This window comes from Stomoxys calcitrans, chromosome 1, assembly GCF_963082655.1.
Source record: "Stomoxys calcitrans chromosome 1, idStoCalc2.1, whole genome shotgun sequence".
Classification (NCBI taxonomy): Eukaryota; Metazoa; Arthropoda; class Insecta; order Diptera; family Muscidae; genus Stomoxys; species Stomoxys calcitrans.
The window spans coordinates 263,442,310-263,469,760 of NC_081552.1; the positions used below are offsets into that span (position 1 = coordinate 263,442,310).

At 38.8% G+C, this 27,451-nt stretch overlaps 1 protein-coding gene and 1 long non-coding RNA gene across 2 annotated transcripts; both read left to right on the forward strand.

The window, feature by feature from the left end:
• The first annotated feature begins 15,002 nt into the window (after window positions 1–15,002).
• Window positions 15,003–18,190, forward strand: LOC106092338 (uncharacterized). Its single transcript, XR_001222140.2, has 3 exons — window positions 15,003–15,164; window positions 16,074–16,254; window positions 17,043–18,190. It is a non-coding gene; the product is annotated as an uncharacterized LOC106092338 (long non-coding RNA).
• On the forward strand, window positions 15,171–16,047 carry LOC106092337 (uncharacterized). The gene has a single exon (XM_013259170.2). The coding sequence runs from the start codon at window positions 15,263–15,265 to the stop codon at window positions 15,860–15,862; it is 600 nt and encodes a 199-aa protein (XP_013114624.1). The 5' UTR covers window positions 15,171–15,262; the 3' UTR covers window positions 15,863–16,047.
• Window positions 18,191–27,451: the final 9,261 nt, after the last annotated feature.

A 27,451-nucleotide genomic window follows, 5' to 3' on the forward strand; every position in this document is an offset into this window, starting at 1 on the left:
GTTTGTTGGCTCTGTGGGATAATTGCATTGTTTTTGGATAATCTTGAGAGAGGTGAGAGCTAGGGGTGATGGGGGGAGGGGTCTTCTAGCGCTGTGTGAAACGAGAAGGCTTATGTGTAAATTAGATTCTCACAAACAGAAATATAAAAACAACAACCATATCAGCACTTGAGTTATCAATGAAAATGTGTGAAAATTTTCACATCTCTTTGGGCAATTGCGGCTATTCTTGTTATTGTTGCTGCTGCTGCTGTTTTTCCTGTTCTATTTCTCAATTTATTTATTTAGTCTACAAGATTGAAAAATCGGTTGCCTCTAACAAATGAGAAAGTGGCAGAAAGAAAACAATTGGAGTACACAGGTATTCTCTAAATGTTTGAGAAAACAAATTAACATGTTAATTGCATTATTTTTGAGATTTTATTTCTGTTGTGCTCAACTCTGTCTCTCTCTCTCTCCCGCTTATCATTTCATTTCTATGAGATTAATGCCTACTGGGAAATCCTAAAAAACATTGGAATTTCGACATTCTTATGTCTAGGAATGAAATTTGTTGGACATGTGGCGCTGACATTTGTCATAATATAAACCACATACAAATTTTGGAAGATTTGCAGACATTTGCTAAAATACAATAATGGGTTATTCCAGCTAATAAAAAAAAACTATTTTTACAATATGAGTAATCCTTTATATGTAGGATGGTGTCCTTTATTGGTAAGTAAGAGCCACCTAGTGTTTTATCTCACATACACAATGCAACGTTTTGCCAAAATTGATAACTCAATGAAAAACGACGTTTTGCCAAAATTGATAACTCAATGAAAATACCCCCTCTCTTGGTCTATGTAGCGTATGATGATTGCTGTAAAAACAATAATACGCCACCTTATACCTATAAGAAATATGAAAGTTCGTTTGTTCAATCATCACCATCATTAAAATGGTGGATGGTTGTGTTCTTATACAGTGGTGCACAAAATGAAAATGAGACTGTATGTGTGAGATGCTCTCTAAAAATTTGTATAATTCTCTCTATCAGTAAAAATTAGTTTAACCACCTAAAAGCTTGACGTTTTTTAATCGTAAACATAATATTTCGGAAAATTTTACAGATTTCCTTTCCTTTTAACAGAAACAAGTAAAAAAGGCGTTAAGTACGGCCGGGCCGAATTTTGGATACCCACCACCTCGGGTATATATGTAAACCACCTTTCGTCAAAATCCAGGGAAAAATTTATATCTTATGCCTAATAGCAACTATATGTTCCGATTTGTACCAAATATTAATAAGTACAAGTCATTGTTCAATTGTGTATAACAAAATATATCTAAAAATAAACCCATCGGAACCACATACGATACGGATGGCGAAAAGCCTAATGTAAGTCACTGCGTCAAATTTCAATTGAAATCGGATTATAAATGCGCCTTTCATGGGGCCAAGACTTTGAACCGAGATATCGGTATATATGGCAGCTATATCCGAATCTTGACCGATTTGGGCCAAGTTACAGAAAAATGTTGAAGAGTCTAACACAACTCATCGTCCCAAATTTCGGCGACATCGGATAATAAATGCGCCTTTTATGAACCCAAAACTTTAAATCGAGTGATCGGTCTATATGACAGCTATATCCAAATCTGGAGCGATCTAAGCCAAATTGAAGAAGGATGTCGAAGGGCCTAACACATCTCACTGTCCCAAATTTTAGCCAAATAGGATAATAAATGCGCCTTTTATGGGCCGAAAACCCTAAATCGAGAGATCGGTCTATATGGCAGCTATATCAAAATCTGGACCGATTTGGGCCAACTTGCAGAAAAATGTCGAAGAGCCCAACACAACTCACTGTCTCAAATTTCAGCAAAATCGGACAATAAATGCGCCTTTAATGGGCCCAAAACCATAAATCGGGAGATCGGTCTGTATGGTAGCTATATCCAAATCTGGACCGATCTGGGGCAAATTGAAGAAGGATGTCGAAGAGCCTAACATAACTCATTGTCCCAAATTTCAGCAAAATCGGATAATAAATGTGGCTTTTATGGGCCTAAGACCCTAAATCGGAGGATCGGTCTATATGGCAGCTATATTCAAATCTGGACCCATCTGGGCCAAATTGCAGAAGGATATCAAAGAGTCTAACACAACTCACTGTCCCAAATTTCAGCAAAATCGAATAATAAATGTGGCTTTTATGGGCCTAAGACCCTAAATCGGCGGATCGGTCTATATCAAGATATAGTCCGATATAGTCCATCTTCGAACTTAACCTGCTTATGGACAAAAAAAGAATCTGTGCAAAGTTTCAACTGAATATCTCTATTTTTAAAGACTGTAGCGTGATTTCAGCAGACAGACTGACGGACATGGCTAGATCGTCTTAGATTTTTACGCTGATCAAGAATATATATACTTTATAGGGTCGAGAGTGGATATTTTGATGTGTTGCAAACGGAATGACAAAATGAATGTATCCCCATCCTTCGGTGGTGGGTATAAAAAGCTTCGTACGTACGCACGTTTACATTTTCGTTGCAGTCTCAACATCGACTGAAATAAAGAGCATACGCGTAGGTGTGCGTTGGGCATGAACACAAGCCTAAAGGAAATGTTCATTTTGTGCGCCACTGTGCTAATGCCACAAGTTACGAAATATATAAATATTTTATTTTAGATAGTGTACTCAATATTTTTTTGTTGGGCAACTGCCACTACCTGTAAATGAATATATCTTGACAAATTTCATTAACTTTTATTTAAAGGACCGTATGCACCTCAATTTTAGTTTCCATAAAGGCCTGCTTATGCTCTTGTAAATAAACTGTAAATGTAGAAGAACGGGTCAGCAGCAAACGATTGCCGAACGTCTGTCGTCCGTAACCAAATGCAAATTTGTCCATAGACATTCCATGAAGGAACGCTCCCAAGCTTCTCACATATCAATTAGTGCTTTCCGATTCAAGTTTAAGCTAAACGATAAAGGCTCTCTTTTTTATAGCCTCTTGTATATAGATATATTAATTTACGGGTAAAGGCAGTTGCCCCATAACAAAATATTGAGTGCACTATCTGTCAAAATCAGTGATTAGTGCAACTCTGATTTTATGTATGTACCATGGTACAATTAAGAGGTAGTTTCATTAGCACAACAACAAAAATCCTACCCCAACGCAACTACCTTGAGTGTTTTATATTTGTATTTTCTCCATTATAACACTGATTTTTTGATTATGTGTGGCATATCGGATCAAGTAGAAACTCTTTTTTAAAATTTAAGAAAAAATCACAGCTGTGTTATCAAGGATTTGACATTAAGATTTAGTGTAAAATCAAAACAAAAATAAAAATAGTACTCAGCTGTTCGCATGACCTCACCTTAAAAGTGCATCCTGGTATGTTACTAGTTCGCTCCAGTTTTCGTTGTTTGTGTGTGTCACGGTTTTTAACTATAATACACACACACAACAAAAACTCGTTGACAGATAGTGCCCTTCACGAGAAAAAATTGTATTCAGCTGTTTACGGTACACTACCTGTTAATTATGTCATGCTGAGTACCATGGCGAAATAATTAAAGGTGGTCATCTGTACAACAACCACAAATCATATGGTTCAATCCGCCATCTTGCCGTCAGGCTGATAGACGTTTTGCCAATACACAAAGTAAAAATTAATGTGCGTGTGCGTACATAAGAAGAGAATTTGCGGGAAAAAAGATGACAACAAAGAGAATGCAAACAAAAATCTGACCTTTTTAAATCCGCCTTGGCTCAGTACTATACCAGCCGATTAACTTAGGTGGTGTGCAGCAAACAGCTGAGTACAATTTTTTCTCGTGAAGTACACAATATATGGACGAATATTGGTTGTGTGTGCATTATATTGGGTTGCCCAAAAAGCAATTGCGGATTTTTCATATAGTCGGCGTTGACAAATTTTTTCACAGCTTGTGACTCTGTAATTGCATTCTTTCTTCTGTCAGTTAACAGCTGTTACTTTTAGCCTGCTTTAGAAAAAAAGTGTTAAAAAAGTATATTTGATTAAAGTTCATTCTAAGTTTTATTAAAAATGCATTTACTTTCTTTTAAAAAATCCGCAATTACTTTTTGGGAAACCCAATAGTTAAGAACCATAACACACACAACCAACGAAAAATGGCGCGAACTGGTCACACAGTCAAAAATCAAAGTTGCACTGAATTCTGATTTTAAGAGATAGTGCACTCAATATTTTGTTGTTGGGCATAAAACATAACATACCCACCCAACGAAAAATGGCGCAAACTATTGTAACAATAGTAACATACTCAAAATCAGAGTTGATTTTACTGATTTTTAATAATTTTTGTTGGCTAATAACCGTAACCGAAAATTTTGCTTAGAATATGTCAATGAATTTCTTAAGGCCTCAACAGAATCAGCACGTTGAGGAGCGTCGCGTAGATAAAGTAACTCTGCAAACTAATGCCAAAATATAAAATTGCAAAGGTTAGACAAATTTAAACTCGCTCGTTTTCAAGCGTCATTTTGTTCACAGAGTTGCATTTTTGTAACGCGACGTTTAAAAACAAAGCTCAACGCGCTCTTCTGTTTCGCCCTTAATTGAAATGAAAATTTCGTTTGAGGTCCGTACCTCAAAAGCGGTACGGTAGAGATTTCCATTACTCAAACAATATCAATTATTTTATCGTACAATTTTATTGAAGATGCAATCCAATCGTGTTTCCGAGACATGTACCTAATGTAAAGCGACATCTGCGGTGAGTAGACCAACTATTCGAGTTGTCATTTGCCATCGCAGTTTTTCATGTTTTTTTTTATTCTCTTCGTTTATTATAATGGTTTTTAAAAGGCGTACACGAAATTTCTACCAATATTTTCTTTAGCGTTGTAGAAATCCTTTTGAAGGTTAAGAACAGAATAAAAGCTACATGTGCTCTCAAGGTTTGTTATACCATTCGTTGTTTTTTTATTTTATGTGGTATTTTTTTCGTTTTGAACTATTGATTAGTTGGCGGAGTCAACAGACTCACATACTGCCAAGGTATTCAGTTTATTGGTTAATGTTCTCGTGTTGTGCACTGAGGCGGCAGCCTTTGCCGATGAAAGACTCCGTCGGGCCAATCCGGTACGTACAACCAGCTGGGATTAGATATGACTAATGATAGGGGACCTCCTTTTTATAGTCGAGCTTGAACTGTGGCTTCCAAAAAAAAAAATAACATTTGCCTAACTTAGAAATATTTTGCCTGCGGAGTTCCCGGGATTTAACGCTTCCGCAATTAGTACAGGGCTGGGCAAGTGAAGCAGTCTTCCCTATTTGGGTAAACTTTGAAAAGAACAAAAGTTCCAAGTGGTTTTCTTGCAGTAGTTGGATGGATAAACGCTAATTGAGCCAGAACTACTTTGGTTTGCCGGGGGAGGTCAATTTCTTCAGGTGCAATGGGAGGCGAACGTTCTCCAAGGACTACATTCACCCGGCAGCTATTCGCCGCATCTGCTACCGTGTCTGCATGCATTTTGTCTAGACCCACTTGATATGCCGCTTGTTTTATAGGTTCTCACTTGTAGCGCTAAACATCACGCTCTAGATCATTTAGATCTACCTTAAGGCTTCTGGTCAGTGGATACCTATGCACAAGATGGTGATTTTGATGGTCTCTGCGATAACAGCCCAAAAGGTATTGCTTAGATAGTGTGTAGTTATGTCTTTGCCAGGGTAGGATCTTTATCTCCTGATGGAGGTAGTCCATATGATAACTGAGGGGACATCGCGTCGCAGCAAGGAATGGAGGATAGGTAGAGGTTAAACAGTGCCGGAAATATCACCCCTCCTTGGGGGGCTCCCTGTTTCACTCTACGGTGCTTCGACTTCTTATCCGTAAATTCCACAAATGACTGGCGACCACACAGATATTTCGCGACCCAGCGTTTCAGGCCGGGCTGAAACGCTATCCTCAAATAATTTGGCATGGCTGACCGTGTCGAATGCCTTCGATAGGTCCAGTGCCACGAGGACCGTCCTATCACATGGCCTGGGCTGATTGAAGCGACGGCAAATGTGTGCGGTGATGGCATGCAAAGCTGTTGTTGTGCTATGCAGTCTTCGAAATCCATGTTGATGCTCGGCGAATGGAAATTTTCCTACGAGGCTCGGGAGGAGTAATGCCTCACGCGTATTTGCTACTGGTGAGAGAACGGAGATCGGTCTGCACGACTCTCCCCAACTCGGGTCCTTTCCAGGTTTCAGTAGCGGGATCACACTGTCCATTTTCCAGACATCGGGAACTATAAGAATGTTCAAATACAGGTTGAGGACAGTAGTAAGGTACTCAAGTCCAGGTGAATTCAGATTCTTTAACATCAATGTAGAGATTCCGTCGGGGCCCAATGCTTTTGATGATTTGGCGCCACGAATGACAATCGTAGCTTCACCCACGGTAAATTGTGATGGCTCGGAGACCACGAATACGCTGAATGGCTCGCCTCCTTGCCCTGTCACTCTCGGGATTGACGGTTAAACAACTTGGCACATCTCTTTGGATCAGTCACGGTTATTTCGCCAAAAGTGACTGAGGTCCTGTCATCCCTTCACAATGAGCGGTAGCAAGTGGAGAGTATGAGGGCGGGCGGCACAGTCTCTTATTTAAATACAGAGTTCCTATGATACTCGATATTAAAGGACAAGTTATTGGCGCCTTTAAATAACCAATGGTCATAACGTTTCCGCGGCGATCGGTCCAATGAGACAGAACGAGCTTTGCTCATTCATTCATTGGCGTGGATCACTACCTCTACATGGAAATGTGGATGTAACAACAAAATAAACACAGCAATAGAATGTATACATCCTATGACTTTCCGATCGTCGTGATATTCTAAACCGATCAAGCCAACATTAGTGGTTCATCAACTTCGACTGGCCGCCTCGTTAGGTTCCAAGGAATGTCTTCCTCAAAATACGTAGTAGTTAATGGGCTGTCGCAGAAGCCATCGAAATTACCGCATGGTGGATATGCAACTTTTGCCCACTAACGTCGGGTTGGATCTTTATGAGTTAGAGCGATTGATTCAGCGCTAGAGATTCTCCACTCTATACCGCTGATTTTCCGCGTCTGCAGTTGCAGCTACTTCCCCTATCCGCAACCTGTGGATGCACCCCGTAGTTTTCAGCTGAGCTACTCATGATGACGATGAACACCACCCATTTCGGAGCTCAGAGTTCCAACCCGAGTGGTGATCATAGTCATCCCATGCTGGGATGTTATAGGCGCTTATATTAGCTGAGGTTCCCCTCTCTATATAAAAATTAGATTAAAATATGCTGCTGTCTCAGAGTACAATACACTGTTACAACAACATCTTATAGACTATTCGTTTTCAGGAAATTTGACTGTCGTATTTGACTTCCAGAAACCACCGTAGCTAAGAGGTCAACAAATCCGTCTATGACGACGAACGCCTGGGTTTGAATCTTAGCGAGGACATTAGAAAAAGGTTCCCCCTCCTTACGCTGGCAACATTTGTTAGCTATTATACCATGCATACGAGCCATGTATGGAGATGAGTATCTAGCGGGTAAATACCCAACGCTTGGGTATTTATTGGGTAAATACCCAATAAATACCTTTTTTGGGTATTTATAATTTTGCAGATATATTGGATATAAAAACATTTTTCAAAAATTTTTTGATGATTTCGTATCTTTTTTTTTGTATATAAACCTGAACTTCTGATCTCATAAAGTCGGATTTTAGTTATATATAGCCGCTATATAGACCGATCTCTAGACTTTAAGTCTTAAGGCAATAAATTGGTAATTTTTCATCCGCTTTCCATGAAATTTGGGGCAGTGAGTTCTGGTAGATCCCTGTGAAGTGCGGTTCCGATTGGACTATATTTGGATACAGCTGCCCTTAGACCAACCACCCGATCTCCCGTGTAAGGTATTGAGGGTATAAAAGATCCATTTATTACCCGAATTTAATGAAATTTGGCACAGTTTGTTCTGGTAGACCCCTACCCATTTCTTTCAAATGTGGTTCACATGGGACCATATTTGGATATATATCCCATGTAGGCCGATCTCCCGATAAAGTGTATTGAGCTCATAAAAGGACAATTTTTCATCAGATTTCGATGAATTTGGTTTGGTTACAGCGAGTTTTGATTCCCTGTAAAACCCTTTTGTTGAATATCGTCCAGATTGGACCATATTTGGATATATCTGCCATATAGGCCTATCTCGCGATAAAGAGTATTGAGCTCATAAAAGAAGCATTTTTCATCAGATTTAGATGAAATTTGGCACAGCGAATTCTGATTTCCCTGTAAAACCCTTTTGTTGAATATCGTCCAGATCGGTATCGATCGATATCCCGATTTAGTGTATTGAGCCCATAAGAGAAGCTTTTTCGTCCGATTTGGATGAAATTTGAAACAGTGCGATTTGGTAGACCTCTACACCTTTTTTTGAATATCTTCCAGATCGGACCATATTGGGATAAAGCTGCCATATAGACCGATTTCCCAATATAGAGTATTGTATAGAATATTGTGTTGAGTATATGGTCCACATTCTCTATATGGCCTAATCTGGACGATATTCAACAAAAAGGTTTAGAGGATGCCAAATCACACTGTTTTAAATTTCATCAAAATCGGATAAAAAATGCTCGTTTTATGGGCTCAATACTCCATATCGGGATCTGGACGATATTCAAAAAGCAGGTGTTAGAGGACTATCAAACTCACTATTTCAAATTTAACCGAAATCTGATGAAAAATGCTCCTTTTATGAGCTCAATACTCTATATCAGGAGATCGGCCTATATGGCAGATATATTCAAATATGGTCCGATATGAACCACATTTGAAAGGAGTGGGTACGGGTCTACCAGAACACACTGTACCAAATTTCAACGAATTCGGGTAATAAACGGATCTTTTATGGCCGCAATACCCTATATCGGGAGATCGGGTGGTCGGTCTAAGGGCAGCTACATCCAAATATAGTCTAATTTGAACCGCACTTCACAGAAATGAATAGGGGTCTACCAGAACTCACTGTGCCAAATTTTATTGAAAGCGGATGAAAAATTACCAATTTATTGCCTCAAGACTTTAAGTCTGCAGATCGGTCTATATAGCAGTTATATATAACTAAAATCCGAATTTATGAGATCACAAGGTCAGGTTTATATACAAATTTTTGAAAAATGTTTTTATACCCAAGATATCTGCCAAGTTATAAATATCCAGCTTTTCGGTATAAATGGGTAAGTACCGGGGTATTTACCCAATTCACCGGGTATTTACCCATCGCCCATTTTTAACCATGTAAAAACTTCACCGCAAAGAAGTATTACTCTACCGCCCGCCGTTCGGACATGGAATCGGACAGCACACATTGATATGTGAGAAGCTTACCCCTGTTCCCTAGGGGAATATTCATGGGTCAAATTTGCATTTGTTTTAGGTGATTCCAAAAATGTAAACGAATCTTCGTCTTCGTATTCTATTTTGTAAAATTGTCGAACCAACTGGAAAAGGGTGAAATAACTTCATGCCATGGATAAAAATAACAATTAGAATACTTCACATTTTTCCTCTGTGTTTATTTAAAATGGGGGGTTAGCAAATATTGTAGACTGCCTATAAGGTCATGAGAAAATCTTTAGGGATGTTTGGTTTGGCATATGTTGAAGGTCATATCGTTGAGTTATTTACCTCCATCTTAGGTAGACGTCACATTTTTCTTAGGAGAAGAAACTACTTAATTACACATTAGTGACGTAGGTAGGTAGAAAAAACATGTTTGTGATCTAAGAGAAAAACAAAACAAGATGTGGAATTTCAATGTACGCGACAACGAAGATAATATGTATAACAGTTATGATATACTAATCACACTGGAAGAAAACATTCTTTTGAAAATTCTAAAAATCCGATTTGATTTGATGGGAAGGAAGTAAGGACTCCGTGCTACTCAAAAATCCCCAACCATTATCCAATCTATGCCTCTGAATCGGCTCTAGTCTGGTATCATATCAACACCTAAAAGTAGGTGACTGTTAGGTCGGTAAGCCGGGCAAAGGCATAGTAAATGATCCAACGACTCGTCGTATTTCCCACATGCCAATTCTGCATAAATTGCCTCGCAGTTCTTTGTGTCCAGTAATGATGCCGAAGCTGTACTGGGCATAATGTGCATTAGCTACAGAGGCTTAACCCACAAACCTGGCTGGAACATTGAGGTCCGATCTGTGTAGTGTTCATTGCTGTCACGAGAAACTTAACTGCGACCTCGCAACCTGCGAGCTTGCTCTCCTATAGGAGCCTGACGAGGAGCGCCACCTCCACATGAAAAATGTAACTACAACAACAACCACAAAACCACGATGATGGCAGGTTTAAATAGTTTTCATAAGGTTTTTGATAAAATTTACTGTACCACTATAACTGATAGAACCTATTGGAACTACGATATCCCTGGTAACAGAAGTTACATAGACTTCTATGCGGATGGTTCCAAATTAAACGACCAAGTGACCACTGCAGTGTGTATCAAGCGAAAATCCTTGCAATTAAGGAAGTGGTGGAATGGCTAAGATATAATGTCATTACGACGGTTGGCATTAATATCTTCTTAGGCAGCCAGACAAGCATTAAATCCCTGGAGAACGTATTTCTGAACACAAAAACCGCCCTCGACTGTCGCAGATCTCTCAACGAGATGGCTGAACAGTTCAAAATTCACCTGTTCTGGATGCTAGGCCACAGAAATATCTCAGGGAATTGTAAAGCGGATAAGCTTGCGCGACTAGGAACTATCCTATACATTTCAGGGATACTGGAATCTGTGGGTATGTCTCTAGCGACATGTAAGCTAAGTTTTCAGGACCAGGCCCGAAGGACAACGAGGGGGCTGTGAGCATTCCAAAACTTTGGCCTAATCTAGACTTGAAGAGGTCTACTGCTTTGATGTCATTGGCTAGAACAGACGTCTCAGTCATTGTGTCCGTCATGACAGGTCACTGTCTAATCGGAAAACATGCTGACAGACTGAAAGTTGTCAGCAACGACGTTTGCAGAATCTGTGAGGACATCGAAGAATGTGTCCCGCACTAGCATTTATAACGAGTTCCACTTTAGACTCTCATTTCATTGAGAACCTGTCTGATTTAGCGGATGTGAACATTCGCAAGTTATTGGGCATTTAAAAGCGATCTGGATGGTTCAACGTTAAGAACTAGAAGGCGTCTTCCTTCTTCTGTTCCTGTGGTATCACAATGGACGAAAAGGTCTACGTGAATGCTAACTATTGTCTCAAATAGGAAGGTTGTGATTAGAGCTCAATCGGAGGCCACCGTAGCGCAAAGGTTAGCATGTCCACCTATGACGCCGAACGCCTGGTTTCAAACCACGGCGTGAACATAAACATTTTTAGCGGTGGCTATCCCCTTAATAATGCTGGCAACATTTGTGAGGTATCCTGCCATGTTAAAACTTCTCTATTAATTGGTGTCGCTATGCGGCACGCCGTTCGGATTCGGCATACAAAAAAGGCCCCTTGTCATTGAGCTTAAACTTTAATCGAACTGCACTCATTGATAAGAAAGAAGTATCCCCTGTTCCTTAATGAAATGTTGATGGGAAGTTTAGTTAGTATTATATGCATGTTATCTGTGCATCTTTTGGAAGTTGTGTTAATGACTTTGACAGCAGACGACGCCTGCGTCTTATATACTCGTAAATTATTTTCGTACAAAAACTCATTCGTATACGTTTGCGCGAAAATTAGGCCCTTGATCTTCTTCGTCCAACCTCCTATCATTTAGCTCGTTTTGTTAAGATCAACCCATAGGATTTTTGTCGTCTTTTTGACAGTGCTAAACCCTAAGTTCTTCGCCCATACTAGTAATTTGGACTGGTCATTACAGTCAAATCGCCTGTCCAATCATTCAATTTTACTCCGCAATTACTCGTCACCCAGGTGATGCAGATTTTGCAACCCTCGGAAAAGGCTAGCACTCCAAGACGCAACCTTATCGTTGGCCTAATGACCAAATTACTGTGGGTAATGATGTTCACTCTCTCCTGCATTCCGTCATCGACCGGATTTCTGTATGCCGGCCATCTGCAGCCCTAAACAACTCGATCTTTGGGTCCTTAGACCTGTTCTCCCCTCCTTGAGCCGTCCGTGTATCATGAAGAACCAGATGACAATACCAGAGTTCTGTCAAACCAAGACCGCGCTACTGGGCGCTGTCTCAGGTACCCGTAACCTTTCTTATTTGTGATACTTAATCGATACCGGGGTATAAACCCGACTGCAGTGGGAGTCATAACTTTGGATTTGATTTGTTTGTTTTCACATGCATCAAGATTACACTAATTTAATAATTACAGTATGCGAAGTTACAATGGTATACAAAGATTATTCATAATATGTTAAAAAAAAGTACAAAATTGGCATGTACTCGTTAAAAAAAATAGAATACTTAGATACAGAAAAAAATAAAAAAAATCAATTTTGTTTAATAAAAAAAGAATAGAAAATTCTAAAACTTTTGTATTTTCAGGAAAATAGTTTATCCGACTTTTTAAAGTGTTTTGAGGTCAATTTCTTCAGGTGCTACTGGAGGCGGTCGTTCTTCAAGGACTACATTCACCCGGTAGCTATTTACCGCATCTGCTACCGTATCTGCATGAATGTTGTCTAGACTCGCTTGATTTTTTGTTGCTACAAGCAGAATTTCGGGCATCCAAAATGCCTTTTTTTGGAAAGTTTTGTAACAATTACAGCAGTCAAAAAAAGTATTCATCATTAGCAAAATTGATAATAAATTCACTTATTTTAAGTAATTGAAGAAAATTTAAAGTAAACAAATAATGCAATTTTATGCAATAGTTTATTTTTCGTAATATGTTTTAAAATAAATTCAAAAAATAAATTTAATTAGCGCAAAAAATGCAATTTTATATAATAACACCAAAAACAGAACAAAAAAAGTATTCATCATTGATGTGCTATCATCAAAGTCAAATTCAAATATTATTTGGGAATCCCCCTTTTCTGTTTTATTTAGTAAAGGAGGCTTTGCCCTTGACAGCAAATATTTAATTTCATTGAAAATATAGTTTTTGTCAAAATGGGTCGTAAGCAAAACGAGGTTTCTGATGAAGTAAAAGTTTTGATAATAAAACACCACAGGAATGGTTTAACTCAAAAAACTATCAGTGAAATATTAAATAGACCACGATCTACTATACAATCAATCATCAGAAAGTGGACAGAAACGAAAACTGTTGACAATAAACCAAGATCTGGTCGACCAAAAGCACTTTCAGTTGGAGATGTGCGTTGGCTAGTGCGGCAAGTTCAGAAAACTCCGAAGACAAATGCGACCATTCTTCGTAAAAACACTATGGAATATTTAGGGAAGGAAGTTACTACACAAACAATTCGAAATACACTCAAAAGGCATAGTTACAGAGGAAGAACTGCACGTAAGAAGCCCTTTATAAATAAAATAAACCGAGTGAAAAGGCTAAACTTCGCAAAAATGTATGTAAAACAGCCCGAATCATTTTGGAAAACAGTCATTTTTGCAGACGAGAGCAAGTTTAATCTTTTTGGGTGCGATGGAAAGGTCATAGTGTACAGAAAACCAAATACAGAGCTTGAAGAACGAAACACAGTTGCTACTGTAAAACATGGTGGAGGTGGTTTAATGGTTTGGGGGTGTATGGCGGCTTCAGGAGCGGGAAATCTTGAAATTATTAATGGAGTAATGGATCATAAGTATTACATTGACATTTTAAAGAGGAATTTAAAAGATAGTGCTGTAAAACTTGGGCTTGGTAATAACTTTCAATATTATCAAGATAATGACCCCAAACATTCTGCTTTAAATACCAAGATGTGGATGCTGTATAACTGCCCCAAAGTCATTAAAACTCCTCCTCAAAGTCCCGACTTGAACCCAATTGAACATCTTTGGGAACATCTCGAACGCAAATTGAGAACGCGCAATTTTTCGAGCAAGAGTCAAATGCAACAGGTGATAATGGAGGAATGGACTAATATAGACCAAAATATAACCGCTAAATTAGTCCAATCGATGTCAAACCGTTTAAAAGAAGTTATAAGACGCGGTGGTCGAATAAAAAAGTATTAATTTTTTTAAATTATGTTATTTATTTTTTTGTTTTTTTGCAATGATGAATACTTTTTTTGTTTAATTTTTTGTGTTCAGCTGTAAAATGGCCCTTTTTGTTCCAATAAATACTATTTTTTTCTTTAAAAACAATGAAATTGTGTACATATATATCACACAAGCACTACTGCATCATTAGTTTAATATGTTTTTATTCCAATTGTCTTTTGTAGACTTATTAAAAAAAAAACATTGAATGATGAATACTTTTTTTGACCGCTGTATTTCTATTTGATAATAATTACAAAATTAAAGGAATCTGAATTTTCAAAAATAAAGATTTATTTAAAATGATTTTAATAGTCAAAAGTTTATTAAAATGTTTAAAATTAGATAGGTAGCCATAATCGGATTATTAGCTGTTTATGTATTCAGAAATTCACTTTAAGCATTGGAAAAATGCTTACCCTGAGCTGTGTGTACATCTCTGTCTACACATATTTCATCTCTGTTTAGAAGAAGACAACACATATACAGCTCATTTACAAATTCGAAGAAGGACAAATGAAAAGAAAATACGAAAAAGTGTCCGCACAAATGGTAAAATGTAGTTTATTTTAATTTGATGATAATTATAGAAAATTCAGCAGAAATTTCAAAAACAGGGATTAAGAAAAAAATTCATTAGTTCCAGGTAGCTAACCTTGTGGAAAATTCTCAACAGCTGGGTAAAGATTAGGGATGAAATAGGTCGTGAGATGTGTGTATACCTGCGAACATTTTGGGGTGGAATACATTCGAAGTTCAGCGAACAGCTATAAAAGGCCACTGCAAAGTTGGAAAATTCACAGTCGTTGGCAAGCAGTCGTTTAGTGTGTTTTAACAAAGTGAAAGTTCCAGTTGAACAATTTACAAGGCGAAGCAAAGAAAACGGGCAACTTAACCTTAATTGTTATTGATGTGCAATAGAAGAGCTAGCTGAAGTACCAGACAAAGGTGTGTGTGTGTTTGTGAAACTGTGAAGAACCAGTCAGTACCCACTCAATAGATTTAAATTAAGACTCAAGTTAAGGGAAATTATAAATAAAGACAAAATGGTTGCTCTTTATAACGTTGAAGACGATTACGGCCAAAATCCCAAGACCTTGGGGGATTGGGTTAAGAATTTTCGCTTAAAAAGAATACAAATGAAGCGTAAATTACGCTCCTCTTCGGGCGGTGAGCTAAGAGTCTGCGCCATTTTGTCGACTGCCTTGATGACGGCCGAACTAGAGCTACGTCGTAAACAACAAGAACGTTTTCAAAAGTGGCTAGAATTTCAAACCAAAATCAATAAAAACCACGAACTCCAGACTCGACGAGAAAGAAATGAAATGCTGAAAAATCATCGAAGTAGCCAAGTGGATGAGGAAATGGTTCTGGTGACCAGTGATGAAAATGAAGGAAAAGGCTCCAAACAAAGTGAAGAGATAACCCAATTGTGGAAAGAAGAACTCAGTGAATTAGATAATTTTATGCGCAGTATTAGTAGTAGTGGTAGTTGTAGACATAGCATAAACGAACCAACTGCAGCAAAAGAAATCAATAACAGTGTTGGTGGAGGAGGCCACCACCACCAAAGTGAAAGCCTTAATCCTTACCACCAGCAGCCTCCTCTAACATCACATCATCAGCCGATTGAAGTTTCCAGTTAATGCTTAATTTTTAAGAGCAGGAAAGAAGGAATGAGTTGCTCCTCCCGTTCTTCTGCGAGAGCGACTTGAAATGTGATATAGATCTATCCTATTATCTTATATACTATACATATTGCAATATTTTGTATCATTTTGTTTGTTTTGCTATTCTCTCTCTCCTGTAAAGAATTTTGTTTCGAAAGTTTTATTATGCCAGTTTTTCCATTTACAGTCCGTTGGGACCTTTGTCTGAAGCTACAAAAAAACCCCAACTAGCATGTGAAAATGGATGATCTAGAAGAAGTTACACAATGTGTGGTATGATACTTCTGAAACTGGGCAGATAACATGACAGGGTCTTCAGCTCAATAGAAAGTCAACGACTGAGTGGAAAAGTTAAACCAAAACAATCGGTTTGTAATTTTCATTTAATTATTTTATGCTAATAACACAATCCCTTTTATAAAACAACGAAACTTAATATCTTGTGAAATTACCCAGAAATGATTACTCAGGGCCATCTATTGTAGTTTAGTTGCTGTTGTTGTGACGCCATTTTGAAGAAACAAGAAAAACTGTCTACTTGTCGGTCGTTGGTATGTATCCATAATCACGTACCAATACTAACGGAAAAGCAAAATGGAACATTTTCGAAATCTTGCACGTATACAAACAAAACCAAAACAAAGAAAACAAGCTGACTGCTAACATTCATAAAGAGGAAGTGTGAGAGAAAGAGAGATACATATGCATATGTATGCGTGAGTATGTTTACTTCTCTCTTGCTTTGTTTCGAAGACGTGTGCATGTTTCTTTTCTTCGTTTCTTGCCTTCGAATGAGTAATCATTTTTGTGTTGTTTCCCTTTGTCCGAAGATCTTGTCGTAGTAGTTGTATATGATATATATATATACCGTTTATGTTATATACTTAGAAGGAAACACAAAAACAAAATGAGATACCGTGATTCATATTGAATTGTTGATTTATGTAAATGTAAATTTCCCAAAAATCGTAATCGTAAGAATTAGTTACTTTTTTTTTTTTTGTAAATAACCTAAAAAGAAAAGTTCAAAGAATTTTGAAAAATAAAAGTATTCCATTTTGAATGATTATTTAAAAACAAACAAAACTCGTGTATGTCTATTTATTTTTTTATTGAAACAAGCAAATCCAGCCTAAATAATCATTTTATTTTACAGCTTTCGTTAAGCCCCCTTCACCTCGCCACCCATCCATGTGCTCGACTAATGGTGTAGATTGCCCCAAAAAGAAAAACATTTCAACGAATGAACACTTACTTGCGATGAAGAAATATGCTCTGAATGCGCTAGAGAGCATGTAAAGATGACAACGTGACCAGAGTGAGTTTGAACCACGATCCATGCATCTTTTTTAGGAATCAACCTGCGCACACCTACTATGTTACTCGGGTGTTGACCCCCCCATATACTGCAAATTCTACACAATTCTATGCGTATCATACAAATCTCAATGAGTAGTGGAATAACTTGAAATTAGAAAGGTCGACCATACTTCCATACAACCTTCCATTCATCAAAATCTTATAATGAAAAATACTGGTTATGGGGAAAAGTAAAGTTGTCACCAAAATGCATGCTGCGAAGAAGAGTATCTGGCTTCAACAACGCGTTGTTGGCTAACAAAGTTGCTGTCGTCCGGAGTATCGTCTCTTCACACTTACATATGGCGTGACTTCATTCTTCCATCAACACCACCAACGTCGTATGCAGACTTTCGCACAATTGGGGATGATGGTATTTATGAAATCGTTTCCTCTAAATCACCCTTTCCCAAATTTTCAGTAAGCCGAAAAAAAGAGTAGCCGAATAGAAAAAATCCAACAATTTCCATCTCATCCCTTGCAAAAGGCATGCTGACTGACATCCTAAAATTTTTCAACTGTGGAGCACTTGTTCCGTCTTTCTCTGAATTTCTACGGCTAAGGTGTAAGCTGATCCTCAATGCCTGCTACAAGTTCGATGCTGAAACGCGTAAGCGGTATCATGAGATATACATTTCCAATAACTTTATTATTTTAGGACTTGTACTCCTTGAATACTTCTGTCCGTGCTAGAGGCGATAAATGTTCCCAGAAAACGATTTGCTCATATTTTGTTCTGCAATCAAACTCCGAAGATTTTTATCCCAATGCAACTAAATCCATTGTTGCTTACTGCTGGCTGAAGAAAGGCGGAGTAAAAGTAGGAGTTATCTCGGCGGCAGAAGTGATTTCCCCATTTCTAGTATCCACTTTATTGTTTATTTGGTGTTCAGCCTACGAAATTAAAATGAGGGCGGCACAAATTCGGCTACTTATTCGACTTCATGCAACTGAATATTCTACAGGCAGGTGTTTTACCTAACGTAAACAATTGTGATTTTAGCATTGTGACCCAGTTGATCTGTACCTGGGCATAATATTCTCATGTGTTGGTTCTCTCTGTTAACATGCAAATATTGACCCAAAAGTATTGGAGTATGGACCCTGTTGAGACCAAACAAAGGCAGGTGGTTTGTTTTCCCCTAACTTGTACGATTGTTGTGATTTTTAGCATTATGACTCAGTTGATCGGTTCCTGGGCATAATTATTGGACGACCTAGAACACAGGTTTGAATATCTACACATATGCAATGTGATGATGATTAATGATTGAGTGGTGACCGCGAGATAAGAAACCATGGACCCCCCTCGCTTCCTCACATAAAAAAGAATACTTTACAGGCAGGTGTTACGTTTTGTCCTAACATATACGATTGATGTGATTTTTAGCATTATGACTCAGTTGATCGGTGCCTGGGCATAATTAGCGAGCTTATTTCCAATTCGAGTGGGGGAGATAATAATTGAATTTCAAGGACGTAAGCAACAATGAAATTGTTTTCAACCTAATGCAAACTTTTACAGACATCCATGGTAATTGGAGATAATTACATGGCCATGGCCTATACAGAAATGAAATAGGAAGGAGGTTTGGGCCACCCTTTAAGTTTAAGGCGTAAGAAAGTGTTGAGATTATCGTCAGTGTTAATAAGATATTTGCAGATCACAATTTTATATGAGGATTGTGTCCATGGAAGGACATTTTAATACAAAGAAAGCTATGCAGTCCAATAACCTGGCAACTGTAAATCATTGCCTGTTTCAACCACAATCAGAGCCACTATAGACGGTTCACTTCATACCTTTATTAAAAAAGAAAACTGTAAGAATGCGAAAACAAGTCCCCAAACTAATACGTTTTTTGCAGAGATGTTAATACGAGGAACATAATCTAATTTGGGCCACACCATATATGCAGTAACTTAAATTGTCCAAGCATATCCAAGTTTTTTACGATTTTTATCATTATCACTCAGTAGACCTGTGCCTGAGCATAATAGGAATGTTTGTTTATGCCATAGAATAGCGCGTAATGCTGTCTGTCATCAGCGGCCGAAAACGTGTAACGTGTAAGAAAACAATGGAATTGTTTTTTCTTTTAATTGCATACTTGCAGACAGACCCTAAGATCATAGAACTACATTTTTGTGGAGCTAATGTCGTAAATGCAGCTACAATTACAAAACTTCAAGTCGAGAAATGAGAAATACTAAAATTATCCTCATGCGTTACTGCAGACCCGAACATATACATATATAAAGCCTTTCGAGCTTTCTTCTGCGTAGCAAGCGTAAGAAAACATAAAGTTTGTTTTCTAATCAATTGTACATTGCAGGATTAAGGCGGATGTCTTTTTCAAAATGTTAACATTTCTTTCTCAACATAGAGATGATGCATATGTGAAACTATCAACTATCGTATCTGCAGACAATATATCGACCCAACCGACCTATAGCGCTTACCAGTTTTGTAAGGATTTGTTGCTATTTTCTTATCAAACTAACCCGATTTTTGCAGATGAGTTCATTTGAAAGGTTATAGAGTAACACAACTCGTATGACTTGGTCCGTTAAAACAACCTATCACTAGAGATCGAACACCAACAGGCAAGCCTTGGTCTATCCCTCTTCATAAAAACTAGTTTTTTAAATGCTTTTAGCGTTGTGTCACAGTTGAGCGTCCCTGTGCATAACCATACAGCCATCAAATTACACACCATTCAGGAGGCTAAAGCTCGTGGAAGTTTTGAACAATTCGTCCCTAAGTGATGAATGTAAACAGGCAAGATTTAACATTTCTTTACTTGACAAGCGAACGCGTTTTTGCATGTTTTTTAGCGTTATGTCACAGTTGAAAGTGCCTGTGAGTAACATGATGAAAGAAAGTTCACTGTAAGGGACACTTCACGTCTACCTACATACGATGGAAATGGGTGTATTATACAACAATGCAGGCAAGCTTTGTTTCTTTCTAAAAAAAAACAAAAAGAAGCGTTTTTTTGAATGCATTTTAGCGTTATGACACAGTTGAACCGTGCCTGTGCGTAACAGAAGGATATATAGAATTATAGAAGCGATGTTTGTGCTCTATTTTACGTATTATTATTTGCTGGAAACGTCCTAATGAGTGAGAGGTGGCGACCTAAAAACTGATTGATTTGACTGAGAAAACAACAGGCAAGACATTTCGTTTTGACTCATCATGCTGCGAACGTGTTTTTTTTTTTTCAATAAATTTTAGCGTTATAGCACAGTTGAACGGTACCTGTGCATAACAGAAGGACAAACTGTAGGCAAGGATGTAAAATCCACGCAAGCCAACCCAGCAACCAACCAACTTGTGATCTTCAGTTCTGCTTCCTTGTTCTACGTTGTCAACAGAAATCCAACTGTGCTCTTTCTCTTTGTTTCCGTTTCCAAAGTACTTTTAGAAAATGTGCGTGCAACTTTAAAATGTGCCATGTCCAATCCTGATCTGAGTTCAGCAGGGCCGCTTAAACTAATGCCTAACAAAATCAATATCATCCCGTTCGCTGACATAATTATTCTGGTAAAATGTACTCGATACTCCAAAGAAGCATTTAATCCATTTGCTTTACAGAGAAATTCATCACATGAGAAAAAATAACCAGTAAGCTAAGGGAATCGCTAATAATATGTTGTGTTGTATGACGATGATGTTGATAAAGAAGATGAGACAGAGTGAAGGAGAGGAGGGAGAGTTAATCGCTCCACCCCCTGTGATGAGTTCATGAAATTGGAATAACGTAACAGTATACGCATATGGGTGTGCACATAGTTGTTGCATCGCCGCTATTGCTTTCTCCCAGGCCCTCATGCTGCACTCACACATATTGTTTATGCACTTCACCATCTGATCGGGCGTTATTATTTGAAAGCGCGGCTCTGGCGCGCGCGTTTGAGCCGGCTGAGCTCGCCAAGGCCATTTGAAAAGGTATTTCACGTTCCTTCATGCCATTACCTCTTGATGCGATGCTGTATCCTTTGAGCTCAAGAGAGAGTCAGTCGTCTATCGACTGACTGTGCGCGATAACGAGGAAGACATGACTTGGCACCCTCGAAAAAATATAGCTAAGGGAATCGCTAATATTTTTTGAATGCCCAATAACAACGCGTGCGTGTCGTTAATGTTATTGCGGCACCCCGTGAAATGCGCACACATTAAGAACTGTTGCAAAGAAGGCGCCTTCCGTGCGCGCCCTGTTGTGTAAGCTTCCGCCGCCAAACATTCTTAATACTACTAATCAATTCTTTACAGAACATCAAGTGAAGCTCAATATTGCTAAGGGAATCGCAATTATAAGTATAAGATAAGATAAGATATCTTTTCTCTGTAAACAGCTATGCATGAAGTGCATACATAGTCCATTGTTGCATTCATTTCGTTTGAAAAGTATGGCCTATACTACTACTACTACTACTACTACTACTACTGATTACCAAAAACAGCATAACAGTTGAACACTGATGGAAGAATCCAAAAAGAAACTAACAAAATTCTTACAGATTGTCCAAAATCCAAACTTAAATATTGCTAAGGGAATCGCAAGCATTTAAATTAATCCCGATCACTTCCCACGTGATCTCATCTCCAGCATAGGTAAATCCATGTATGCCTTATGATTAATATAATGTAGAATTTTGTCCTGATCATTTACAAACGATCTACGATCGAAATTGAGACACATCCTCCAACCCTCCATCCAAAGTAAAATGAGTACATTACGCAAGGCAACACCCATCGCAATACGAATTGAGAAAGCAAACTGAGAAGCGATGCGGATGAAGGTTTCTTGCCTAAGGCCTAACAAGACAACAAAAAAAGTAACTTTAAATTGCTAGAGAAACAAAGAGCAAATGAGCGACTGCGTTGTATGAAAATAAAAAATCTAGTTTTCCTCTCGTTGCTGCTGGAACATCCTTTTCCCTTTCCTGCCTTCTTTTTCTTTTTATACTTTTTCCATAGCTTTTTTTCTTCTATGTCACAGTTGATCGGTACCTGTGCATAGTTTTCGTTTGGGAGATTTTAAGAAGGTCATCGTCGTCGTCGTCCTCCTCCTCCTATTCCTCCATGCAAAGAGATTCGAAGAAGTGGATCGATCCGTGGATCTTTTTCGTTTTCGTTCTCCTTTCTTCGTTCTATCGTTTTTTTTTTTTAGCTTTTTCTTTTCTATGCCACAGTTGATCGGTGCCTGTGTGCATGTCTGGGATATCTTGGCTAAAGCGATAGAAATTCTGACATGGGTATTATGGTGGGAAGAAGTCACCCAGTGACTGGTCGGTCACTGGCCTGTCGTCTCTTTTTCTTTTTCTTGTTCTTCGTTCTTTTCTTATGGATATTTTACAGTTATGTACAGTTGATCGGTTCCTGTGCATAAGGGGTATATATATACATATATATGCTCGGATGATGTGGCCATCGAATGATCGGTCGTAACGGCGGACGGTACCTGCTGGAGAAGATTCTTTTTCCGTTTTGTTTTTGTTTCTTTTTTACGTTTTGTAGCATTTTTTTTTTATTATGACACAGTTGATCGGTGCCTGTGCATAATCCACTTAGAGAAAGATGATCATGAAGAAGACAGACAGACATGGGAAACTGTAGGGAGACTAGCCCCCACTGCCACCGTGTGTTTTTTTTTTCCTCTTCTTTTTTTTCTGTATCGCTACGCGGAGCTTGAATGTGCAGCTAGTAGTTCTCTCTTTGCTTTTCTTGCTTTTTGAATAAGAATTTTTAGCATCGTTATGGTACAGTTGATCGGTGCCTGTACATAACTCGCAACATCTACCATAGGGGTGATGGTGATGGATGATGGTGATGATGACAACGAAGCCAGCCGAAGATAGTTTTCTTTGCTGCGCCGAACCTATTGATATTGGTGAATTGTCGTGGCCGTTGATTACTGACTGACACTGCCAGAGTTTGACTACATCCATTGTTGACTCTCGACAGCCGCCACAGGTTATTGTATACATTGCATTTCCCTTCGCTAATGATACCATTTGCAGGCAGCGCATCCTTGTTTCCGTGTCCACTACTACTTCCTCGACTCTCTGAGGGAAAAAATAAACTTGAAAATGTTTTCTCCTTTCCCGCTCAATTCTACACTACAAATATCGTTAAAGGGAATCCATACGATACAACAACTCAGCAGGCCCTACAAACCGCTAAATCTACTTTACCAAATGTTTCTTAAAGGGAATCCAAGAAACACGGCACCTGTAACCTCTATTTTTCCTGCTATAATATTTTTCGTTTCAAAACTTTTCTATGTTTCCTTTTTCCACACCATCAATTGTTTGTTGTAAAATTAACTACCACGTTTTGACAAAGCGAACAAGAATATTGTTGTAATCCACCATCACTACCTCTCTTGTAAAATTGAGAACTCGTAAGAGATCCTTGTTGTAGTAATACATACCCAAAGAATCGAAGAAAATGCCACAGATCTAAGAAATGGAAAACAAAAGAAAATTTCTAGAGAAAATTATGTACTATAAACGAAATGAAACGAAAAGAAACTAAAGACAAAAGAAACATCGTAATAATTTTAGAATGTAACTGAAGAAAAATGCCATTGACAAATTTGTTTCAAGCAAACGATATCAAATCTTGTAATGTTAATTCCATAGTTGCGAATTGTTTAGATTTTAAACTTAACGATATTTTTAAATTTATTTGCTGTACCCCCCACCAACCTAGAATTTGTAAATTGTTTGACATTGTAAATGAGTTCATACTGTTACGTTACATATGTAAATGTTTGATATAATTTTTAACTTTTAAATGGAGAGAATAACCCCCCCTATTTTGTGAAGCGAAGCGATGCTATGGAATTACACGACAATTGCCCCCCCTTTAGAGATAGAGCGAAAGAGTTCAACTGCGGCTGCAAGAGTTCAAGGGAATCACATCATCCAATCAGCAGTTAGAGTAAATGACAGACAGAAAGAGAGGGAGATCAAATGCCGTGACTTGTATTGAAAGCGAGGGAGATGCAACTAGCTATCCGAAATTCCGAATTCCGTATTCCGTTTTAAAAGAGAGAGCGAGAGAAGAATTTAGTATTGCCTGTTGGGGATATGAAACCTAATACTACATCTAACTTTCATGTTTCTTTAACTTTGACTTAATCCTCGTATGAGCAACAACACTTAAACATCATATCAAGACTCAAGACTTGGCAAGACATCGTCAAAGCAGCACAACTGCTGTATTCCCTATTACAATTCGCCTGTGCAAATGTCTACCTCACAGCTTAGCAACTATCCTTTGAGATTTCTGTTACACTACTATTAAGCATCAGTGGGATATGCCCCGAGGACTTTGCACCTTTTGAGTTTCTCCGCTTAAGACGACGCTGACGGTGTTTGCCTTTTTTGCTGTATGTTAATTTACAATGACTTGCCTGACTTTCATCATCTTGAACCATCCAGACGATCACATCTATTCTGTACAAAGGGGTTTTCTGAGTTGTGACAAAATCAAAGTCGAAGCCTTCGACCACCGATGTAAATGAATGACACCCACCTATCTACTTTCTTCAATCTGCTATGTGTGTGTGTGTGTGTGTTCTTCCATCAACAAGCTATGCGCCGAAAGCTGCTTCTGAATGTTGTAAAATCATCAGAATTCGTTTGCAATTAGACTGATTTGAGAGATTACACTTCAAAATGCAGCCCTCAATGAATCACTGAAAAATCAACAAACATCATCATCATAGTAACGCTTTTTTTTTCCAATTTGAATTTATAATGCACGTACACTACTACTCACACGCACACTCTAACAACACGAAGTTCCAAAGCCCTTCTCGGCCATGACACTGGAGAAGGCCTTTCTAGTCTTGCCTCCGTATCCTGTCAATAATCAGCATGCAATGTCTCAAATCAGAAATGTGCATCTCTCGAATCAGCAAAAATGCATGTTTCTTTGGTCCTCCTCGTATATATGCAGGCGAAAAGTGGGCTTTTTGTTTCACATCATGGCGCATTTGATGCCCCATCGATTGCCGGAGAAGTGTTGTCTTTTCCGTATCCTGTACATTATCAGCAAGCCCTATCTTACATCTGAAATCATCTGAAAGATTTCTGTTTCTGCGATGAGCATGGCAGTCAGGCAGGCAGGCGGTATGTCCAAATTACATCTTTGCCTTGCTGCAACTCTTACACTGTGCGAGCTTAGTCCATACGTTCTGGTGCTGTAAATCTTGGTATCTGCAAGACGCAAGCTAAGAACGACATAAGAACACACAGAGGCAATTTAAAAGAATTCTAAAATTTATAAAGTTTCCGCTTTGAATCAAGCAACATTGCCATCTAGTGATGGTTAGCTACACTCTGCTATCAATGAGCGGTAATAATTGCGGCGTTATAATCCAGAGATGTTTGAAATGCAATTTCTTGTCTGAGAAATGTATGTATCAGCTGTATGCAATGCGAAGTAGTCTTCAAGAATAATTACCTTGTTCGACATGTGAGGAGTTTCTATGCTTTGGTCCTGATTCAACAAATTTTCTTTGTTTATGGAATATAATGGGGAGCAATCTTCGTACTTTGTTGTGTGACGAATTTGCTTAGCGTATAGCCTCCAGTTGGCCCAAATTCTCGAATTTAATCTTGTTCTATACTGGGAAGAATATCAATTTGTCTTCAGCAAATGGAATTGACAACATCAACATAACATCAAGGAAACAACGTATTGACGGCAGCGTGGGATCCAAGAATTGACGGCAGCGTGGGACTCCAAGGATTGACGGCAGCGTGGGACTCCAAGGATTGACGGCAGCGTGGGACTCCAAGGATTGACGGCAGCGTGGGACTCCAAGGATTGACGGCAGCGTGGGATCCAAGAATAGACGGCGGCGTGGGATCCAAGAATTGACGGCAGCGTGGGACTCCAAGAGTTGACGGCAGCGTGGGACTCCAAGGATTGACGGCGGCGTGGGATGCCAAGGATTGACGGCGGCGTGGGATGCCAAGAGTTGACGGCAGCGTGGGATTTCCAACGGATGACGGCGGCGTGGGACTCCAAGGATTGACGGCAGCGTGGGACTCCAAGGATGGACGGCATCGTGGGACTCCAAGGATTGACGGCATCGTGGGACTCCAAGGATGGACGGCATCGTGGGACTCCAAGGATGGACGGCATCGTGGGACTCCAAGGATGGACGGCAGCGTGGGACTCCAAGGATGGACGGCATCGTGGGACTCCAAGGATGGACGGCATCGTGGGACTCCAAGGATTGACGGCAGCGTGGGACTCCAAGGATTGACGGCGGCGTGGGACTCCAAGGATTGACGGCGGCGTGGGACCCCCCAGGAGGGATTGTTGGCGACGACGTGGGATTGTTTTTCTTTTGCTTTTTTTTTCCACCCTCCTCTGTTTTAGGTACCATTTCGCTTTACTCAAATTGGTTAGGGTGGTTTTTTTTCATCGCACTGTTTGTTCGTAGATGGTTTGGCGCATTGCTTAAATGTAGTTGAGGAATATGAGAGATTGTGTAGAATTTGTATTTTCCTTTTATTGAACTCATTTCTCAAGACATGAATGTTTCATTCTCATTTCTCATTGTTTTGTTCTAGAACTAATTTGAATAAATTGTTGTTCAAAAGAAAGTATTTTGAAAAAATGATTAAAAAAAAAAGAGTTTTATTAAATAAAAATAATAAGAATTAAATGGAATAAAATTTTGTTTTTATTTTAAAACCTAAAATTTCTCAAGTGTTCTCATTTAGAAAGGCTGGAAGAAAGGGTTGGGATGATAACATTTCTTTTAATGGGGGTGGGAGAAATGAGAATATGTTTTCTATCTTTTCCTAACGACATTCTTGTAAGGAAGAGCCAACAATTCACCAAGAGTGGAACAGGGTATGTTCATTCAATTGGCAACCCAACATCTAGGTAAGTACCAAATAGATTAAAAAATACAGCTTCTGTGGTCTCTAAAAAGCAAAATAACCAAAGGAAACTAATGTGTGTGATAGATTTATATGGCGGTAGAACTATGGTTTAAATGGAGACTGAATGCTAGAATACACCAGAATGTGGAATAAAGTTTTCGTCAAAACAAGTAAAAAGGCATTAAGTTCGGCCGGGCAGAACTTTGGATACCCACCACCTCGGGTAAACCGCCTTTCGTTACCATCCGATGAAAATTGGATAACTTATGCACCCAAATTTGG

Bases quoted from the DNA above. Each gene is read 5' to 3' on its own strand.
- LOC106092337 (XM_013259170.2), top strand. From the start codon at position 15,263: ATGGTTGCTCTTTATAACGTTGAAGACGATTACGGCCAAAATCCCAAG.